The sequence below is a fragment of the Bos taurus genome, chromosome 29, assembly GCF_002263795.3.
Source record: "Bos taurus isolate L1 Dominette 01449 registration number 42190680 breed Hereford chromosome 29, ARS-UCD2.0, whole genome shotgun sequence".
NCBI classification, from domain to species: domain Eukaryota; kingdom Metazoa; phylum Chordata; class Mammalia; order Artiodactyla; family Bovidae; genus Bos; species Bos taurus.
This window is the reverse complement of record NC_037356.1, coordinates 27,469,643-27,487,029: the sequence shown is the minus strand read 5'-3', so window position 1 is coordinate 27,487,029 and position 17,387 is coordinate 27,469,643. Positions and strand designations below refer to the sequence as shown.

The 17,387-nt window shown below is 37.4% G+C and overlaps 1 protein-coding gene, 1 long non-coding RNA gene and 1 pseudogene across 2 annotated transcripts; 1 reads left to right on the top strand and 2 right to left on the bottom strand.

Annotated features, from left to right (window-relative positions):
• Nucleotides 1-94: 94 nt before the first annotated feature.
• Nucleotides 95-3,889, top strand: LOC112444912 (uncharacterized). The gene is made up of 2 exons (XR_003033307.2): nt 95-285; nt 3,298-3,889. It is a non-coding gene; the product is annotated as an uncharacterized lncRNA (long non-coding RNA).
• A 3,410-nt stretch (nt 3,890-7,299) lies between these two features.
• OR8G3B (olfactory receptor family 8 subfamily G member 3B) lies at nt 7,300-8,244 on the bottom strand. The gene has a single exon (XM_003588023.3). It carries the CDS (start codon nt 8,233-8,235, stop codon nt 7,300-7,302), a length of 936 nt encoding a protein of 311 aa, XP_003588071.2. The 5' UTR covers nt 8,236-8,244.
• Nucleotides 15,253-16,142, bottom strand: OR8G42BP (olfactory receptor family 8 subfamily G member 42B, pseudogene; annotated as a pseudogene).

Sequence of the window (17,387 nt, the reverse complement as noted above, 5' to 3'; positions counted from 1 at the left end):
ACTCCAGTATTCTTACCTGGAGAATCCCATGGACAGAGGAGTCTGGCGGGTTATTGTCTATGAGGTCACAAAGAGTTGGACATGACTTAGTGACTAAACACTCACACATAAGCCCTGATAGCAAGTTAGAATTAGTGGACTGAAGCGTCCATGAACTTCATACTTACCACAAGACCTTGAGATAATCAGATCTGCTCTCCAATTCTGAAAAAGCAAAAATCCGTTTCATGTGAAAATTAAGTAAAATGATTCTCACAAGGAGCTTAGCCCAGTCCCTGGCTCTTGGTAAGAAAATGTCAGTGTTATTTTACTGTTAACCTATTCAGCTTCTCCCTATAATATGCTTTATTTGACCAGCATTTTTATTCTTTAATCATGGCCAGAATTTTAAGTTTTCTTATCCTTAGAACATCTTCTTGTTGCTCCTTTCTACATTAATACATATAGTAATATAGAGATTTGAAATATTTTACTGAATATTAACTTCTTAAATTATGAATATTTTCCATGGTCTCCAAATAAAGTCAAGCCAAATTATTTGTCATTTCTAGATTCACATCATCTGACAAGAAAAATTTTCTTTTTGATGTTCCAACAGGTATCACAAGTTTTATTTCACAAAAGAACATAATAAGCTCTCATTTTTGACTCATCAAATTCCTTTAACTCGTCTCACTCTATGCCCTTTATCTTATAAAATGTACTTGATTTTGAAGACCCTTTAGTTAAGGACTTTAACAGTGGAAGCCCAAGTTAATAATAAAATTTTCTGTGTGCCCATGAATATATTTTTATATTATATTTAGTACATAAATAAATCTGCATCAATTATTATGGCTTATTTATTGATTTTTCTTCAGCACTAGAGTGTTTTGTTTACTCAATACAATGTTTGGCATGGTGCCTTACATACAGCAAGCATCAATAAACATGAGCTTTTAATAAAAATCATTTGAAAGATGCTTAGCTACATGTTAATATAGACTCCACATAAGTGAACAAAATTCTCACACTATCTCTGTCAAAGTGAGTAGAGAAGGAAGTGTTGGTCACAATTTTATTCAGCCATGGACAGGAAAGTGTCCTTGCTCGTAAGGTAGTCTTTGCTCATTTGCTCTTGTTTAGTCACTCGGTCATGTCTGATTCTTTGCAAGGACTACAGCATGGACTGTACATGCCAGGTTTGTACAGTCCGTAGACTGTAGCATGCTAGGCTTCCCTGTCCTTCACCATCTCCCAGAGTTGCACAAACTCATGTCCATTGAATCAGTGATGCTGTTCAACCATCTCCTCCTCTCCTTGCTCATAATGTAGTGTGAATATTAGAGTGAGGACAGATAGCTATTTAAAAAAGGAAGAAAGAACACCTTTCCGCATTTGTAATTGCACTTGGAGGCAGCCCTAGAGGGCTTCCCAGGTGGTGCTAGTGGTAAGGAACCTGCCTGCCAACGCAGGTAGATGTAAGAGATGCAGGTTCTATCCCTGGGTTGGGAAGATCCCCTAGAGGAGGGCATGGCAGCCCACTCCAGTATTCTTGTCTGGAGAATCCCATGGGCAGAGGAGCCTGGTGGGCTACAGTCCATGGGGTCACAAAATGTTGGACACAACTGAAGTGATTTAGCACAGAGCCACAGTTGAAGATCTAAAATCATAAAAGTCAGGGCTGGGATTCAGACACACAGTCCTTGTTCCCTGAAATTTCAGAGTTATGTGTTTCTCCCCAATGTCTCTGAAGGGCGAGGGGGATCTGATGATGTTGGTGGATAGTTCTGAATACTAACCTTGCAGGGCTGTTAGGCGTTGAGGTGTCACAGCCTAATAGCCTCCATGGTAATGATATGTCACTGGTCCTGACCTCTGATGAAAGTAATGTCTCTCAGTAAAGATTGGTTGATATGAATGATAATTTTATACTCTGCATATTGATTCTTAGAGTCTAATTAGGAAAAATGAGAGTGAACTCCCATTAGGTTCATATCCCATAAGTATCAACTCTTGGGAAAAGAAGCAATTAGAATTTTGCTTTTCCCCCTTTGGCCCTCATGTGTTTAATAGTGTCATGTAGCTGTGATTCAGTGCTCTTGTTGGATTCTGTATTGTAAACAGGATGTGACAGACTGAGTTTGTTAGAGCTCGTAACAATTTCATGTTAGAGCTCAGTAAATTTCATGTCCACCTATCAATGAAGTAATTTCCCACTAGGTGAAAATGAGAAAATCGAGGGAAACAAACTTTATAAGTAAGATGTGAAAGCCTTTTTTTTTCTTTTTCATGTACAATACTAATTGTGCTTAAATATTATGATGTATTCAGAAAGCAAAAATACTTGTATTATTTTAGTATCCGTGAGGAACTGGGAGTGTACCTGATAATAGAGTGCTCAGAAATACATGGAGAATTAAATACTGGTATTTAGTTTAGAAAGGTGTGTAAGACTGAAAAAGGAGAATGGAGTCAAGAAGTCATTTCAGGATGGAAAAGCAGCATGCCACGGTCATAGGGATGAACCCAGCAATGTTGAGATCTTACAGAACTACCTGGAACAACTTAAGAGTTTTGTAGTAGATACTAACAGTTATGAAAATAGTAGTATATTTTGATTATACCCTATACATTTTATTTTAACCAATTTCATATGTCATCCTCATCAAACGCACTGTTAACTTCAAATGTTGACTCTAGATGGAACAACATACAGTTGTTTAGGGCTAAATGTAAATATTGAAAGAGTGCAGGAGATTGCTGGTTATTCCTAATTTTCCTTCTCCCATTTTTCCTCAATAATAAATTCCCCGAATCTTAGTTGGGTGCATGGCTATCTAGACACCTTGGTATTTTCTTTTTAAAAAAATAATTTATTTATTTTAATTGGAGGCTAATTACTTTACAATATTGTGGTGGTTTTTGCCAAACATCGACATGAATCAGCCAGGGGCACACATGTGTTCCCCATCCTGAACCCCGCTCCCACCTTCCTCCCCATCCCATCCCTCTGGGTCATCCCAGTGCACCAGCCCTGAGCACCCTGTCTCATGCATTGAACCTGGACTGGTGATCTATTTCACATATGGTAATATACATGTTTCAATGCTATTCTCTCAAAGCATCCCACCCTCACCTTCTCCCACAGAGTCCAAAAGACTGTTCTTTATAGCTGTGTCTCTTCTGTCTCACATACAGGGCTATCGTTACCATCTTTCTAAATTCCATATATATGCATTAGTATACTGTATTGGTGTTTTTCTTTCTGACTTGCTTCACTCTGTTTAATAGGTATTTTCTCAACCTCTCTTCCAGCTAAGCTTGATCGCCTGGCCAAATTGCACCAAAGGGAAACAGGAAAAGGTAAGTTCTGTCACTTCAAGTGGTGGTCTTCAAGTTAGGGGATGTTTCCTTCCCTTCTACATCTTTTCTTCTGATGGCTGAGGGATGAAGATGCAAGATCTGCCTGGAGCTATTGTCTGAGACCAAGAGATGGATGGAAGCTAGATGTTGTAGCAGATCACAATTTAAAAGAAGTTTATGTGCCGCAGTGAGCCACTGAACCAGTCCTGAAGATCTTTAAGGCATCATGGTGCATGTGTGTGTGTGGGAGTGTGTGTGATGTACAGTGAAACCTAATTGCAGCTAAGTTTAATTGCAATTAATTTTGAAAATAAAAAGAAATGCAAACTAAAGATCCTGGAGCATGCTAATTGTACATCAAGAACAGGTTTTTTTTTTTTTTTTCCTTACTTTTTTAAAGAAATTAATATAGGGTTGAATCCAAGTTAATGAGAATAAATTCTGTATGGAACATTAAGTCCATCAGAGTGCCTACTTTAGAATGCATTTACTCAGTCATGCTGTTTTCAATTACTAAAACATTTGAAAATATCTCCTGCCATAATAATGTTTAACAAATCTTATGTATTCATTAAAATCTTTCTCATTTGTAGTAAATCTCCAAGTCCTTGATTTCTATTTTTTGTGTTTTGGAAATACTCTGATATCTATTCTAATATGTTAATACCACATCTTCCACTAGTTCTCAGATTGAGATCCATAACCCTGCAGATCCATAGAAAATTCCTAAGGAGGCTTTAAATTTTTACCTTTCTTGGTACTTTTAAAGTTTGTGTGTGTTGGGACTTCCCTGATGACTCAGACAGTAAAGAATCTCCTGCAAAGCAGGAACCCCAGGTTCAATCTCTGGGTCAGGAACATCCCCTGGAGAAGGAAATGGCAACCCACTCCAGTATTCTTGCCTGGAGAATTCCATGGACAGAAGACCTGGTGGGCTACAGTCCACAGGGTCACAAAGAGTTGGACAGGACCGAGTGACACACACACATTCACATTTTAAATTTTGTAACACTTTTTAAAGTTTTAAATATTTATAAATGCTTGAAAACACAAAAAATTTTCATAGTCATTTTCATATATCAAACACCAATGTAAGAAATTTACTAGCTGTTTTGTGATTAATGTGTAGTGTACTAAAATAGAAATACATGTGGGTGCTCTGGTTCAAAGAAATAACATACGGAACTCACATTCTCCCGTGGATACAATGAATTTAGAGCTACATAGAAAATAATTTCCTGTGGGGTGGTTTTTTGGGGAGAGGAGGACTAGTTGATCAATTCTTACACATTGGGCAAACAAGAAAAGGCCACACTGAAGTGGATATGAGAGGCTGAGACACAATCTTGTCATAAACCACAGCTCGCTGCAACAAACCACAGTCAGCATACTCAGAACCCTGAGCTTCTGCTTGACGAGCTAACAGCTTGAACCCCACATCTGGCACTACAACTGTTGAGACCTGAACCAAATAGAGAAGTCCACAAAACATTTAGCAGGAAAGTGAGCAGGGCTTGTGATCATGAGACCCACAGTGCTATAGTGACACGAGAAACAGTTCTTTAAAAAGAAGTTCAATTTTTTGGTCTGCTGGGCCTTCATTGTTGCCTGCAGGTTCAGTAGTTGTGGTACACAGGTTTCTCTGGCTCTAGCATTTGGGCTTCATTGCCCTATGACACGTGGGAATCTTAGGTCCCTGAGTAGGGATTGAATCCGTGTCCCCTGCATTGGAAGGCAGATCCTGAACCACTGGACCACCAGGAACATCCCCGAGAAACCACTCTTAAAACTCACATTCAGGCAGACTGAGCCACCCCAGAGCTCAGCTCAAGGCAACTCACTTTTAGAAAAGCACCTGGGCTTTTTGTGAAAGAGGCTTTTTTGCTTATTTTTAAGCATAGGCAAGAGGAATAGGCATCTAAGGAGACACACATTGAGAGCTTATTGAAATACTCTCTGGGATATAGGCAAGAAGGCAGAAGGTCTGCACTCTCCCTGTCCCTCACTTGAGCTTCCAGTTATCTCCTGGAAGGGAGATCATACTCTTGTCTGGAACCCTGACTTTTGTGGCTGCGGCTCAGAGGACTGTTCATTGGAAGGACTGATGTTGAAACTGAAACTCCAATACTCTGGCCGCCTGATGCAAAGAGCCTACTCATTGGAAAAGACTCTGAGGCTGGGATTAAAGGCAAGAGGAGAATGGGACAACAGAGGATGAAATGGTTGGATGGCATCACCGACTCAATGGACATGAGTTTGAGCAAACTCAGAGCCATAGTGAAGGACAGGGAAGCCCGGTGTGCTGCAGTTCATGGAGTTGCAAAGAGTCAGACATGTCTTAGCAACTGAACAATAACAGCTCAGAGGACACCACTAGGTCACCTGGCTGTGGTCATCAACCAGGCTCTTACGGTTGAATCTCAGGATTAAACTGATAGAGAAAGAGCTCAGAAATGGGAAGAATTTAACCAGGTCTTTAATAAATAATTTATAAAAAAATACTAAGAGATCATAAGAGCCATTGTTTTCATTCTATCAGTGCATCTGTACTTGTTATATCAGATAAGATAGCACACTAGCCAAAGAGCATCAATCTGGCAAATAAGATGATTTGAATTGGGAAGAGACAGAAAACACTGAGTATTTAGAATATCATGCAAATTCATAGGTACAAGATGTTAAATGAGACACAATAAAACAATGTAGGAGAAAAGATATTTCAAAGAAACAACTGACATGAAATGGTGATTATTTGTAAGTTATAGGAGGAAAGAGCATGAACCATATGACAGTGATACAGCTTAGCTGGGATGTTGGCTTTCATGAGCATCTGCTTTCATAAATAGCTATTTCTTGTCTAAAGATAAGACAATATTGTTGAGGCTGTTTTATAAAATTACTGCTACATATTGCTTTATTATATCAAGTATAACAATTGAATCTCTAATGTGTGCTCAGTTGCTCAGTCGTGTCAATTGAATCTCTAATGTGTGCTCAGTTGCTCAGTCGTGTCCAACTCTTTGCAGCCCCAAGGACTCTAACCTGCCAGACTCCTCTCTCCACGGAATTTTGCAAGCAAGAATACTGGAGTGGGTTGCCATTTCCTACTCCCGGGGATCTCCCCTAACCAGGGATCAAAACTTCATATCTGTTGTCTCCTGCATTGGCAGGCATATTCTTTACCAATAGCATCACCTGGAAAGCCCCACGTCTCTGAGACTCAAATGACTCTTTTTCTTTTTCTTTGATGAAGTCAGGTTTGAATATTTTTGATTATTTTCATGATATCAGAAGAAATAAATAGGAAAAAAGTATGAAAGATCTGGAGGAAAGAAACTCAGTCTTATAGGGAACTGAGGTGGCTTTATGTATAGAAGAAAATTCCTAGGGAGGCTTTAGATCTGCCCACAATTACCTGGGGCCAAAATATAACTCTGAGTACAATCATGGGTTCTGGAGCCAAACCCTCCACATCCTATCATTTGTTACGTTTGGGACCATGACAATTACTCATGGTCCCAAACTAAATGCCTTTCAATTTCATTTTCCTCCTAAGAGAAATAATAGTCTGATGTGCTTATATAATACTGTGAATATCAAATAAAATTATCCATTTAAATTCTGGATATTGTGTTTTATACAAAATTATATGGATTACTACGATTAATGTCAAAATCTTCATCTTCTTCCTCTGTTTTTCTGCTGGTTTGGATTATCACTAAAAATAAAACTAAGACCACTTTATCTTCTGGAGTTTTTTTACTTTATTCATAATCACAGCCTATGATTTTACATATAAATATTACAATATAGGTTCAAGGAGTGGCCTGGATAAAATCTTGGAGATGTGTTATATAGGCAAGTATGGTTGCTTTTTTCATATCCAATAAGCTTAATACATAATATATCTTAGTGAATCAAATGACTGATATGACATCATCATATTGTTTCTATTCATATACACTTTCCACTGTCTACAATTTTTTTCAGGGCGAATTTGACATCCCTATTTCGTAGACTATAGATCAGAGGGTTTAGCATGGGCACGATGATACTGTAAAACACAGAGGACACTTTCCCTTGGTCCATGGAGCTCACAGATGAAGGCTGCAGGTACATGAATGCTGCAGATCCATAGAAAACAGCAACAGCTGAGATGTGGGAACTGCAGGTGCTGAAGGCTTTGGACCTGCCCTCAGTGGAACGAATATGCAGGATGCTGGAGATGATGAAGACATATGAAGTGAGAATAGCTAAGGCAGGAGTCAGGATGTTAAATGCACTCAAGAATATAACCAATAATTCATTGACATAGATGCTGGAGCAGGAGAGCTCCAAAAGTGGGAAGAGATCACAGAAATAATGGTTAACCACCTTGTTTTTGCAGAAAAGGAGTCTCAACAAAAATCCTGTGTGAACTGTGGATCCAATGATTCCTAAAATATAAACTCCCATTGTGAGGAAGAGGCAGATGTGATAAGACATGGTGATGTTGTAAAGCAAGGGGTTGCAGATGGCAACATAGCGGTCATATGCCATTACAGCCAACATGTGACACTCTGCAATAGCAAAAGTGAGGAAGAAATAGAGCTGTGTCATGCATTCAGGGTAGGAGATGATGTTCTTCTCTGTCACAAAGTTCATCAGCATTTTGGGGGTAATGACAGTGGAATGACAGAGATCAATAAAGGACAAATTGATGAGGAAATAGTACATGGGGGTGTGCAGGTGAGAACTGAGCCCTATCAGTGTGATCATGCCCAGGTTCCCCACCACAGTGACCACATAGATTCCTAGGAAGAAGAGGAAAAGGGGCAGCTGGAGTCGTGGTTGTTCTGTGAGCCCAGCAAGAATGAACTCAGTCACTGAGGAGTGATTTCCAGGGTCCATTGTCCTCTCCAAGGTTCTAAGTTTAAAAACAAGAAAATGAGTGTATATGTGTAAGAAGACATGGTCATGTGAGTGTATTTTATGAGGGGGAGGGACGGATTCTGTGGAGCTCATTATTTGATCCCTCATCAGACGACATACATAAAGCAGAAATCTCTTGTGTCTCTCCTGCTACTTGGGGACAAACGATGATTCTCGTTGAACCAGAGAAGGAAATATAAACTTCACAACCCTTAGAATTCAAACACTTCCTCACTTTTGAAGAGAAAACACCGTTTATGGATTTTAAAAATCAGTCAGAATGAACATTGCTATTTTTATTTCTGAGGACCTTTTCTTTCTTCCCATATTCTATATGTGTATGTTATTCATACTCATTTAAATTAGCATAAGATTTTTATCTCACTTGAAATAAGTAATAATGGTGTATACTTTCTATAATTAACAGAAGATTCACTCCCCATGTGATCTTGTGTTTATTACATCTACTCTCCAACACTCTTAAAAACAAAAACACCAATATGCATTTTATGTGAAAATTAAGTTAAAAGATTCCCACAGGGAGTTTAGTGCAGTTACTTGCTCTTTGTAAGCAAATGTCATTTTGTTTTAACCTATTGAGTTTGTCCCTGTTATATCTTTCATTTGACTGATATTTTCATTTCTAAATGATGACCAGAGTTTTAAATTTTCTTTTCCTTAGCACATCTTCTTATTGCTCCTTTCTATATACATTAACACATACAGTAAAAATAGAGATTTTAATTATTTTATTTGCTATTAGCTTTCTAAATTATCAGTATTATTTATCAATTAACAGTATTTTCCATTGTCTCTAAATATATTCAAGTCAATTTGTTATTTAAAGATGTATGTCATCTGACATACATTAGGACCTTTTTTTAAGGTCCTAATAGCTGTCACATGGTTTAATTATTTAACAAAAAAGCATGGTGCACTGTCATTATTGACTCATTAAATTCCTTTAGCTTTTTTCTCTTTATCCCCTTTATCCTGTGAACTAAGAGTCAATATCCTTAAGTTAAGAACTTAAATAGTGGAAGCCCCAGTTAATAAAACCATTTTCTATGTGCCCCAAAATACATTTTTTATCTGGTAAAGAATTAACCTACCAATGCAGGAGACACGGGTTCGATCACTGGGTCCGGAAGATCCCCAGGAGAAGGAAATGGCAACCCAGTTCAGTATTCTTGCCTGGGAAATCCCAAGGACAGAGAAGCCTGGAGGGCTATAGTCCATTGAATTACAAAGAGTCAGACACAACTGAGTGACAACAACTCAGACACAACAACTAGACAACAACAACATGTTACATTTAATGCCTACAAACCTGTATTTATTATTGAGAGTTATTTACTGGTTATTCTTCTGTACTAGATAATATTTGGCACCATGACTTACATAGAGTGAGAAGTTAACATAGACTTCATGGAAAAGGAAATGGCAACCCACTCCAGTATTCTTGCCTGCAAAATCCCATGGACAGAGGAACCTGGCATGCTGCTGTCCATCGGTCACAAAGAGTCGGACATGATAACACCTAACCACCACCACCTCCTCCCCAAAACTTTAGAGCTATGGGTTTCTCCCCCAACTCTGAAGGTAAAAATGATTCTGATGATGGTGGTGGATAGTTCTGAGTACTAACCTTTCAGGATTTCTCGGTGTTGAGGGTCATAATCTAAAAGTCTCTGTTTTTGTGATTTTGCATCACTGGTCCTGACCTCTGGTGAAGCTGATGATCCTTAGCAAAGATGGTTGATATTAACGGTGATTTTATATTCTCAGTATTGACGCTAAGAGTCTGATGTGTAATAAGTAATGATTCTTACTTCCCTTTGGAACCTTATCCCACAAGTATCAACTCTTGGGAAAATTAGACAATTAGAATTTCTCTCTTTTCTCCATTGCATCTCAAGTGTTTAATATGGTCACATGGATGTGGTTCATTGCTCTTGTTAGATTAAACATTGTAAGCAAGGATGTGATAGTTTTTAGAGCTCCAGTGAATTTCATGTCAAGTTAATTGAAAGTTCAAAATTTCAGGAAATGACAAAGACATACACTAAAGGAGTTTTCTAAAGTGATTTTCCACAAGGGAAATAATAGATAATGAGATAGCAACTTTTACATGTAAGCTTTAAAAGTTTCTGTTTTCATTTTCTCTATTAACTGTATTTATCTATCATGATACACCCATAAAACAAAAATGCTTTTAACATTTTAACTTGGGGACTGAATGCATCTGTTAGATAGTGCCATAATCCCATGAGTCCTAACAAGTCTAACAAGGAAAAATAATGACTTATTTTTCTCTAATATTATAAGAAGTATGTTGAGAAACAATATAGAGATACATGTGTTATCGAGATTATTTTAATTCTACATAAATTCTGAATTGTATTTGCTAGGAAATAAAAATTGTATATAATGTCTTTATTCAAAATACTTGTTAAATGTTATATCATTTTGAGGGAAAATTTACTATGAAATGTGTTGATAAAGTTTACTTTTTCAGCTTTGAGATATAATTGACATGTAACATTGTATAAGCTTACTATATACAATTGATTTGATACAATTTAATATTGCAAATTGATTTCCACTATGGTTTTAGCCAGCACATTCATCATGTCACATAGTCACCATTTCCATTTTATGGTAAAAATATTTAAGATTTACTCTACTAGAAACATATAAAATGGACTTCCCTGGTGATCCAGTGGTTAAGACTCTGCACTTCCACTTCAAGGGGCTCAAGTTTAATCCCTAGTTAGGGAACTAAGATCCCACATGCCATATGGCCAAAAAAATTTAAAAAAAATTAAATAAAAAAAAGAAACGTATAATACAATATTATTAACTGTAGTCATTATTCTCTATATTAGATCCCCAGAGCTATTTATCTTACAACTGGAAGTTTGTGCTTTTTGACCTGCATCTCCTTATACTCCAATTGACCATCTGGTAAAAACCATTCTACTTTTGGTTTCTATGAGATCAGATTTGTCAGATTCCACATACAAGTGATATTATATGGTATTTGTCTTACTTTGTTTAACTTATTTCACTTAACCTAATGTCTCTGGGTCATTCCATGTTGTTTCAAATGACAGGATTGATTTCTTTCTCATGGCTCAATAATATTCCATTGTGTATATATCCCACATACCTTAGGCTATTTCTGTATATTGGCTAATCAAAGTTTGAAAGGCTTTAAATTATTTTTGGGTATCAAATTTTAATCTGATTTTTAAGGTATTTTTGCAAATTTCTGTGAAAAAAGGGTAATAAACATGGGATAGAATAATCCATAAAAACATAGGAAAATGTTGCTCATCAATAATTATCAGACCTTAGAACAATAAATACAGTACAATGTAACATAAAAAATTTTCCTTAACTTTCTGATAACTTTTATAGAATACTCACAAGCATTCTTTAATGATAAGGAGTACCGTAAAAGACATCATTATTGCAGTATGTGTGAGGAACCAGAAATGTGCTAGATAATAGTGTGGAGTGGTCAGAAATACATGGACAATTGAAAACTTGCATTCGTTATTGAAAGGTATTTATAACTGAAAGGTGTGAAAAACTGGAAAAGAAGAATGGATTCAAGAAGCTATGTCAGGACTGGAAAGCAGCAAGAATGAAGTGGCAAGAATAAACTGCATTGCTGAGATATTATAGGAACTATTCCACCCAGCAGGACAAACAGTTTTCTGGCAGATCCTAATAGCTATGAAATATTAATATATTTTGCATGTTATGCATGCCATTTTAATCACAGTTCACATTATTATTCTTTTAGATACAAAGCCAAATTCAAATGTTAACTCTAGAGAGAACAACACACAGCTTTCTAGGACTAAATACAAATGTTGAAAAGAGTGGAAGACACTATTAGTTATTCCTAATTTTCTCTTTCTTCCTCAATAACAAATGCCTTGATTCTTTGTTGGGCAGGTGGCTACATAGATACCATGGTATTGCTTAGCCCTGCTTATAGCCACCTTGGACTATATGACTGGGTCACACCAAAGGGAAATAGGGGGGTGAGGTCTGTCACTTCAGGCAGTTGTCTTCAAGTTGGGGGACATTCTCTCCTTCCCTGTCTTTAGTTCTGATGGCTGAGGGTTAGAGATGAAGGATGAATCTGGAACTATTGTCTGAGGCCAAACGATGGATGGAAGCTAGATGTTGAAGCAGAGCAGCAATTGGTAAGCAGCTTATGTCCCCAGTGAGCCACTGAAGCTGTCCTGAGTCACCTCTAGGTGTACGTACCATAGTATGTATGTGCTTCTGTGTGTGTGATGAACAGTCACACCTAACTGTGACTAAAACAGAAGATATAAAGTAATTTTCTGAAACCCACTCCTGTGACATCCTTGAAAATGCTAATTGTACATGAGGAATTGTACAGTTTTTAGAAATTAATATATGCTTGTATGAGAATTAATGAAAGACAAACTCTGTATGAGAGCTTTATCCAAGCTTATCATAGTGCCTAGTGTTAGAATATATTTATTGTATCATGTTCTTTCCATTATTAAAACAGTGTGCCCATCTGTACTGGTATCTAAAAAATCCTATGTATTTGTTAATTTTGTCTCATCTGTAGTAGTTCTTCTTCGAATTCTTTACCTCTCATTTTTGTGGTAAAGTTTCATTTTCACTTTGGAATCTGTGTGAAATCTACTCCAATATTTTAATAGCATATCTTCTACCAGTTCTCATATCACTAGAGTCAGTGCAGACATGTTTTATCTTTCTTTAATCTTTTGATCTCTTTAATGCACAAATAGAGCTTCCCAGGTGGCAGTAATGGTAGAGAATCTTCCTGCCAATGGAGGAGATGTACAAGACACAGGTTTGATCTCTGAGTTGGAAAGATCCCCTGGAGGAGGAAATGGCAACCCACTCCAGTATTCTTGCCTGGAGAATCCCATGGACAAAGGTCACAGAGACTGTAGCCTAACGGTCTACAGTCCATGGGGTCACAGAGTCAGACATGACTGAGCACTGAGCAGCAGAAATACACAAATGCATGCTCAGAAACAAACAAACAAAAATTCTCAGAAATATTCCTTCCCATCTTTCAGCCATCCATGTGAAAAAATGTATTCAATATTGCTTGTTTAATGCATAGAGTAATAAAATAATTATTACACACATAAGCCTTATAAAACATATCCTAGCAATAAAAATGGAGATTGATTTATAATATATAAAATTCATATTGGTTACACATAAACATAGACATATATACATACACATATGTATACATATGGATAGATACACATGTATACAGAGAGTTTTTATAGGATCAAAAAGTGGAGTATGAATTTGAGGAATGATTGGTATGTAGAAAGTCAAGAGGGAATTTTCCTCTAATTCTCAAAGAGAGGCATAAGATTGCCTTGCACATTATGAATTTAGGTTTTATGAAGTAAGATAAAACACTCTCTCACAGAAGTGTTACTATTACATGTCTGAAGGCAAGCTGACTTCCAAGAAAACACTACCTTAGAATTTTTAGATGAGACACATGATGTTTAAAACACAGTTTGAAAGGAAAAGTGAAAGTATTAGTCACTCAGTCGTGCCTGAGTCTTTGTGACTCCAAGGACTGTAGCCCGCTTTGCTTCTCTGTCCGTGGACTTTTCCAGGCAAGAATACTAGAGTGGGTTGCCATTTCCACCACCAGGGGGTCTTCCAGGTCCAAGGATTGAATCCGTGTCTCCTGCATTGGCAGGCAGACTCTTTACTATCTGAGCCACCAGGGATTTTTACCACGTATAACATCTCATGCTGAGTCGAAGGGTAAAGAGGGTATTTATTGTTTACGTATACCTTTTTCCTCTTCAAAATAACTCAGTTGCTTTTCTATCAGATACTTTGGGGATAAGATGGGTATTTACCATTAAACAGAAAATAATTTTTCAATTTTAAATGCCTATGTGAATGAACCATCCATATGGTTATAATAATAAAAGAATATCACTTCTAAATCTAAGATTCTATAATGTGAATGGCAACAAAAAGATATATTTTTTAGAGACAAGAGAAAATAAGTACAGCATTATCAGAGAAATGGAGATGGTAGAATTATCTCAGAAATGTGGAGTAAAGAAAGCTGCACAAAGATATAAGTCAAAATACACATAATTCTTCAGGGCCATTTATAGCTGTCAATCTCTTCCACAATAGTGTGGACCATATGTATGTTCTATGACATAGAAATTATGTCTTATCACCCATCATATGCCCTTGTACTTCCTAATACATTTTATGCATAAAATAAGAATTAAAGATTGAGTTTTATAGATCGTAAATTGTTAAACATTGTTTACTTTAGAGATCTCATTTTTGGAGATATTTTTCTTATTAGTAAACAGCACCAGGCATACAAGATATTGAGAAAGTCAAAAGATACAGATCAGATGGATTTATTCCTTGAATTAAGATAAATAAATTTTGGAATTTCCCTGGCAGTCCAGTGATTAGGACTCAACACTTTCACTGCAGTAGACCTGAGTTCAGTTCTTGGTTGGGGGAACTAAGATCCTGCAAGTCACACATTGCATCCAAAAAATAAAAAATAAAAAATAAAAAAATAATTTTTAAAAGATGAATAAGTCTTGACTAAAAAAATTCCATATTCCACGTGTATAATAATCCACATGAAGGCCTTTGGATATTGTTTTAATGTTTAGAGATAATACAGAATTTTATGGACATGTGGACACTGGCACATCCTCAAACAGTGCTGCTCTCCATATGATAACACTATGAGTCCAGTCCTCTCCCTGCCACATCCATCCCAAATAATCAAGTTTTAATAGTAGCAATGATCTCACAATTTGTGGACAAAAATTCCTGTGTCTGGACTATTTCCTTACCAAACTTTCTCAGGAAATCATAAATTTCTTCCAAGGTAAAATACTCTTTTTCACAGGAAACTTAATTTTCAAGGATTTTATTAAAGGCAATTTAGACATTGTTATTCCTCAGGCTGTAGATCAGGGCATTCAGCATGGGCACAATAATGGTCTAAAACACAGAGGACACTTTCCCTTGTTCCATGGAGCTGACTGATGAAGGCTGCAGGTGCATGAACGCTGCAGATCCATAGAAAATAGTGACAGCTGGGATGTGGGAGCTGCATGTGCTGAAGGCTTTGGACCTGCCTTCCTTGGAGTGGATTTGGAGGATGCTTGAGATGATGAAGATGTAGGAGCTGAGGATGGTCAGGATTGGAGTGAGGATATTAAATGCACTGAAACACAAAATAACAACTCATTGATGTAAGTACTGGAGCAGGAGAGCTCCAGTAGAGGAAAAGATCACAGAGGTAATGGTTGATCACATCAGCCTGGCAGAAAAGCACTCTTAGCATGCAGCCTGTGTGAGCTGTGGCACCAGCCAAGCCCATGATATAAACCCCGACTACCATGCAAGAACAGAGCTGAAAAGACATGGTGACATTGTAAAGCAAGGGGTTACAGATGGCAACATAGCGATCATATGCCAGTACAGCCAACATATGACATTCTGATACAACAAAACGAGGAAGAAGAAGAGTTGAGTCACACATGCTGGGTAGGAGATAGTATTCCTCTCTGTCACAAAGCTCACCAGCATTTGGGGGTAATGACAGTGGACTGACAGAGGTCAATGAAGGATAAGCTGCTGAGGAAATAGTACATGGGGGTGTGCAGGCGAGAACTGAGCCCAGTCAGTGTGATCATGACCAGGTTTCCTACCACCGTGACCACATAGATTCCTAGGAAGAGGAGGAAAAGGGGCAGCTGGAGTCCTGGATGCTCTGTTAGCCCAGCAAGGATGAACTCAGTCACTGAGGAGTGATTTTCTGCTGCCATTTTCCTCTGGGAATTTATTGAAGAACTGAAGAATTGAAGTGGATATTTATTGTCTTATAACACAATAATGTGTAATATAAAACCAAGACTTTTCAAGCAGATAGCTCCAGTTCTCTGTCTGTTCCTGATCTACATTAGTGGTCAAAGTGCATCTCAGTAACATAGGACATGTAAATATTAATAAATATAAGATAGAATGCTCCTTTGTTTGTTCTATGCTATCAAACCAAAGCACTCTCCCTGTGGGTCTCGGTATTGACCAGTCCCTAGACAGCCAAAGAAATTTTCTGTTAACTTTATTATAAGAACTTTCCATGATTTGTTTTCATTCCTCTCAACTCTTCTACAGAGCAAATACTAGTGTGCCTATTTTACATGCTGGATAACTAATATAGTGGTTAGATATGTTCCCACAGTTAGGCATATAAAAAGTACATGATCAAGCATACAAAATAAGGCCTTTCTGTCTCACTTTTCATCTCTTCTTTTAGCTACTCATACCTGCCCTTCTATTTCTATCTCTTTGTCATATCAGAGCAACCATTTACTAATGTAAGTGGGAAAATTAATATAAAGTACTGACAGTAGTATATCAATAACTGATCCTTTGCAGTGAATACCTTCACTATGGTCACCTTTTCAAAAATAATGAGAATTCAGAAGTGTGAAATATTAAAGCCTAAACTCATCCACCCTAAAATCTCTTATGGAATATTCACCATGTGCTAAATACTTTGTATGACCTCTTATGGTCCTGGGCTTAGGTTCTGGGAAACCAGAGCTTCAGAATGTCAATCTTTCATGATCCTTAGGCTATAACAACAGTATGGGTATGGTCTTGGTGTCTTTGTACTCACCTTCAAATTCACCTTCCAACCAAAACACTCCCCCATAGGCACAAGAGACCATAGCAGAAAGAATATTTGCATCTTTCTGTCTTTGGGATATGGGGGAAGAAGGCTGATGATTCCATGCACAGCACAGTGTGATGACTTCAAAAGAAAGAGACCCAAGAAGTATCATCAGAGGTTATCGGTGTATCAAAACTGATTACTATTTATTCAGTGCATACTATGTGTTGTGAAAGGCTTTATAAAAATGGTGTCCCAGAAATCTTATGAGTGTATTATCCCCATTATATAGATGAAGATGCCATTAATAAATTCAGAGCCTTAAGTGATTTGTTAGCCATGACTGGTTTTTCAATGTAAATGTGGATAATGATTTCCTAAGAGTACAGATAAA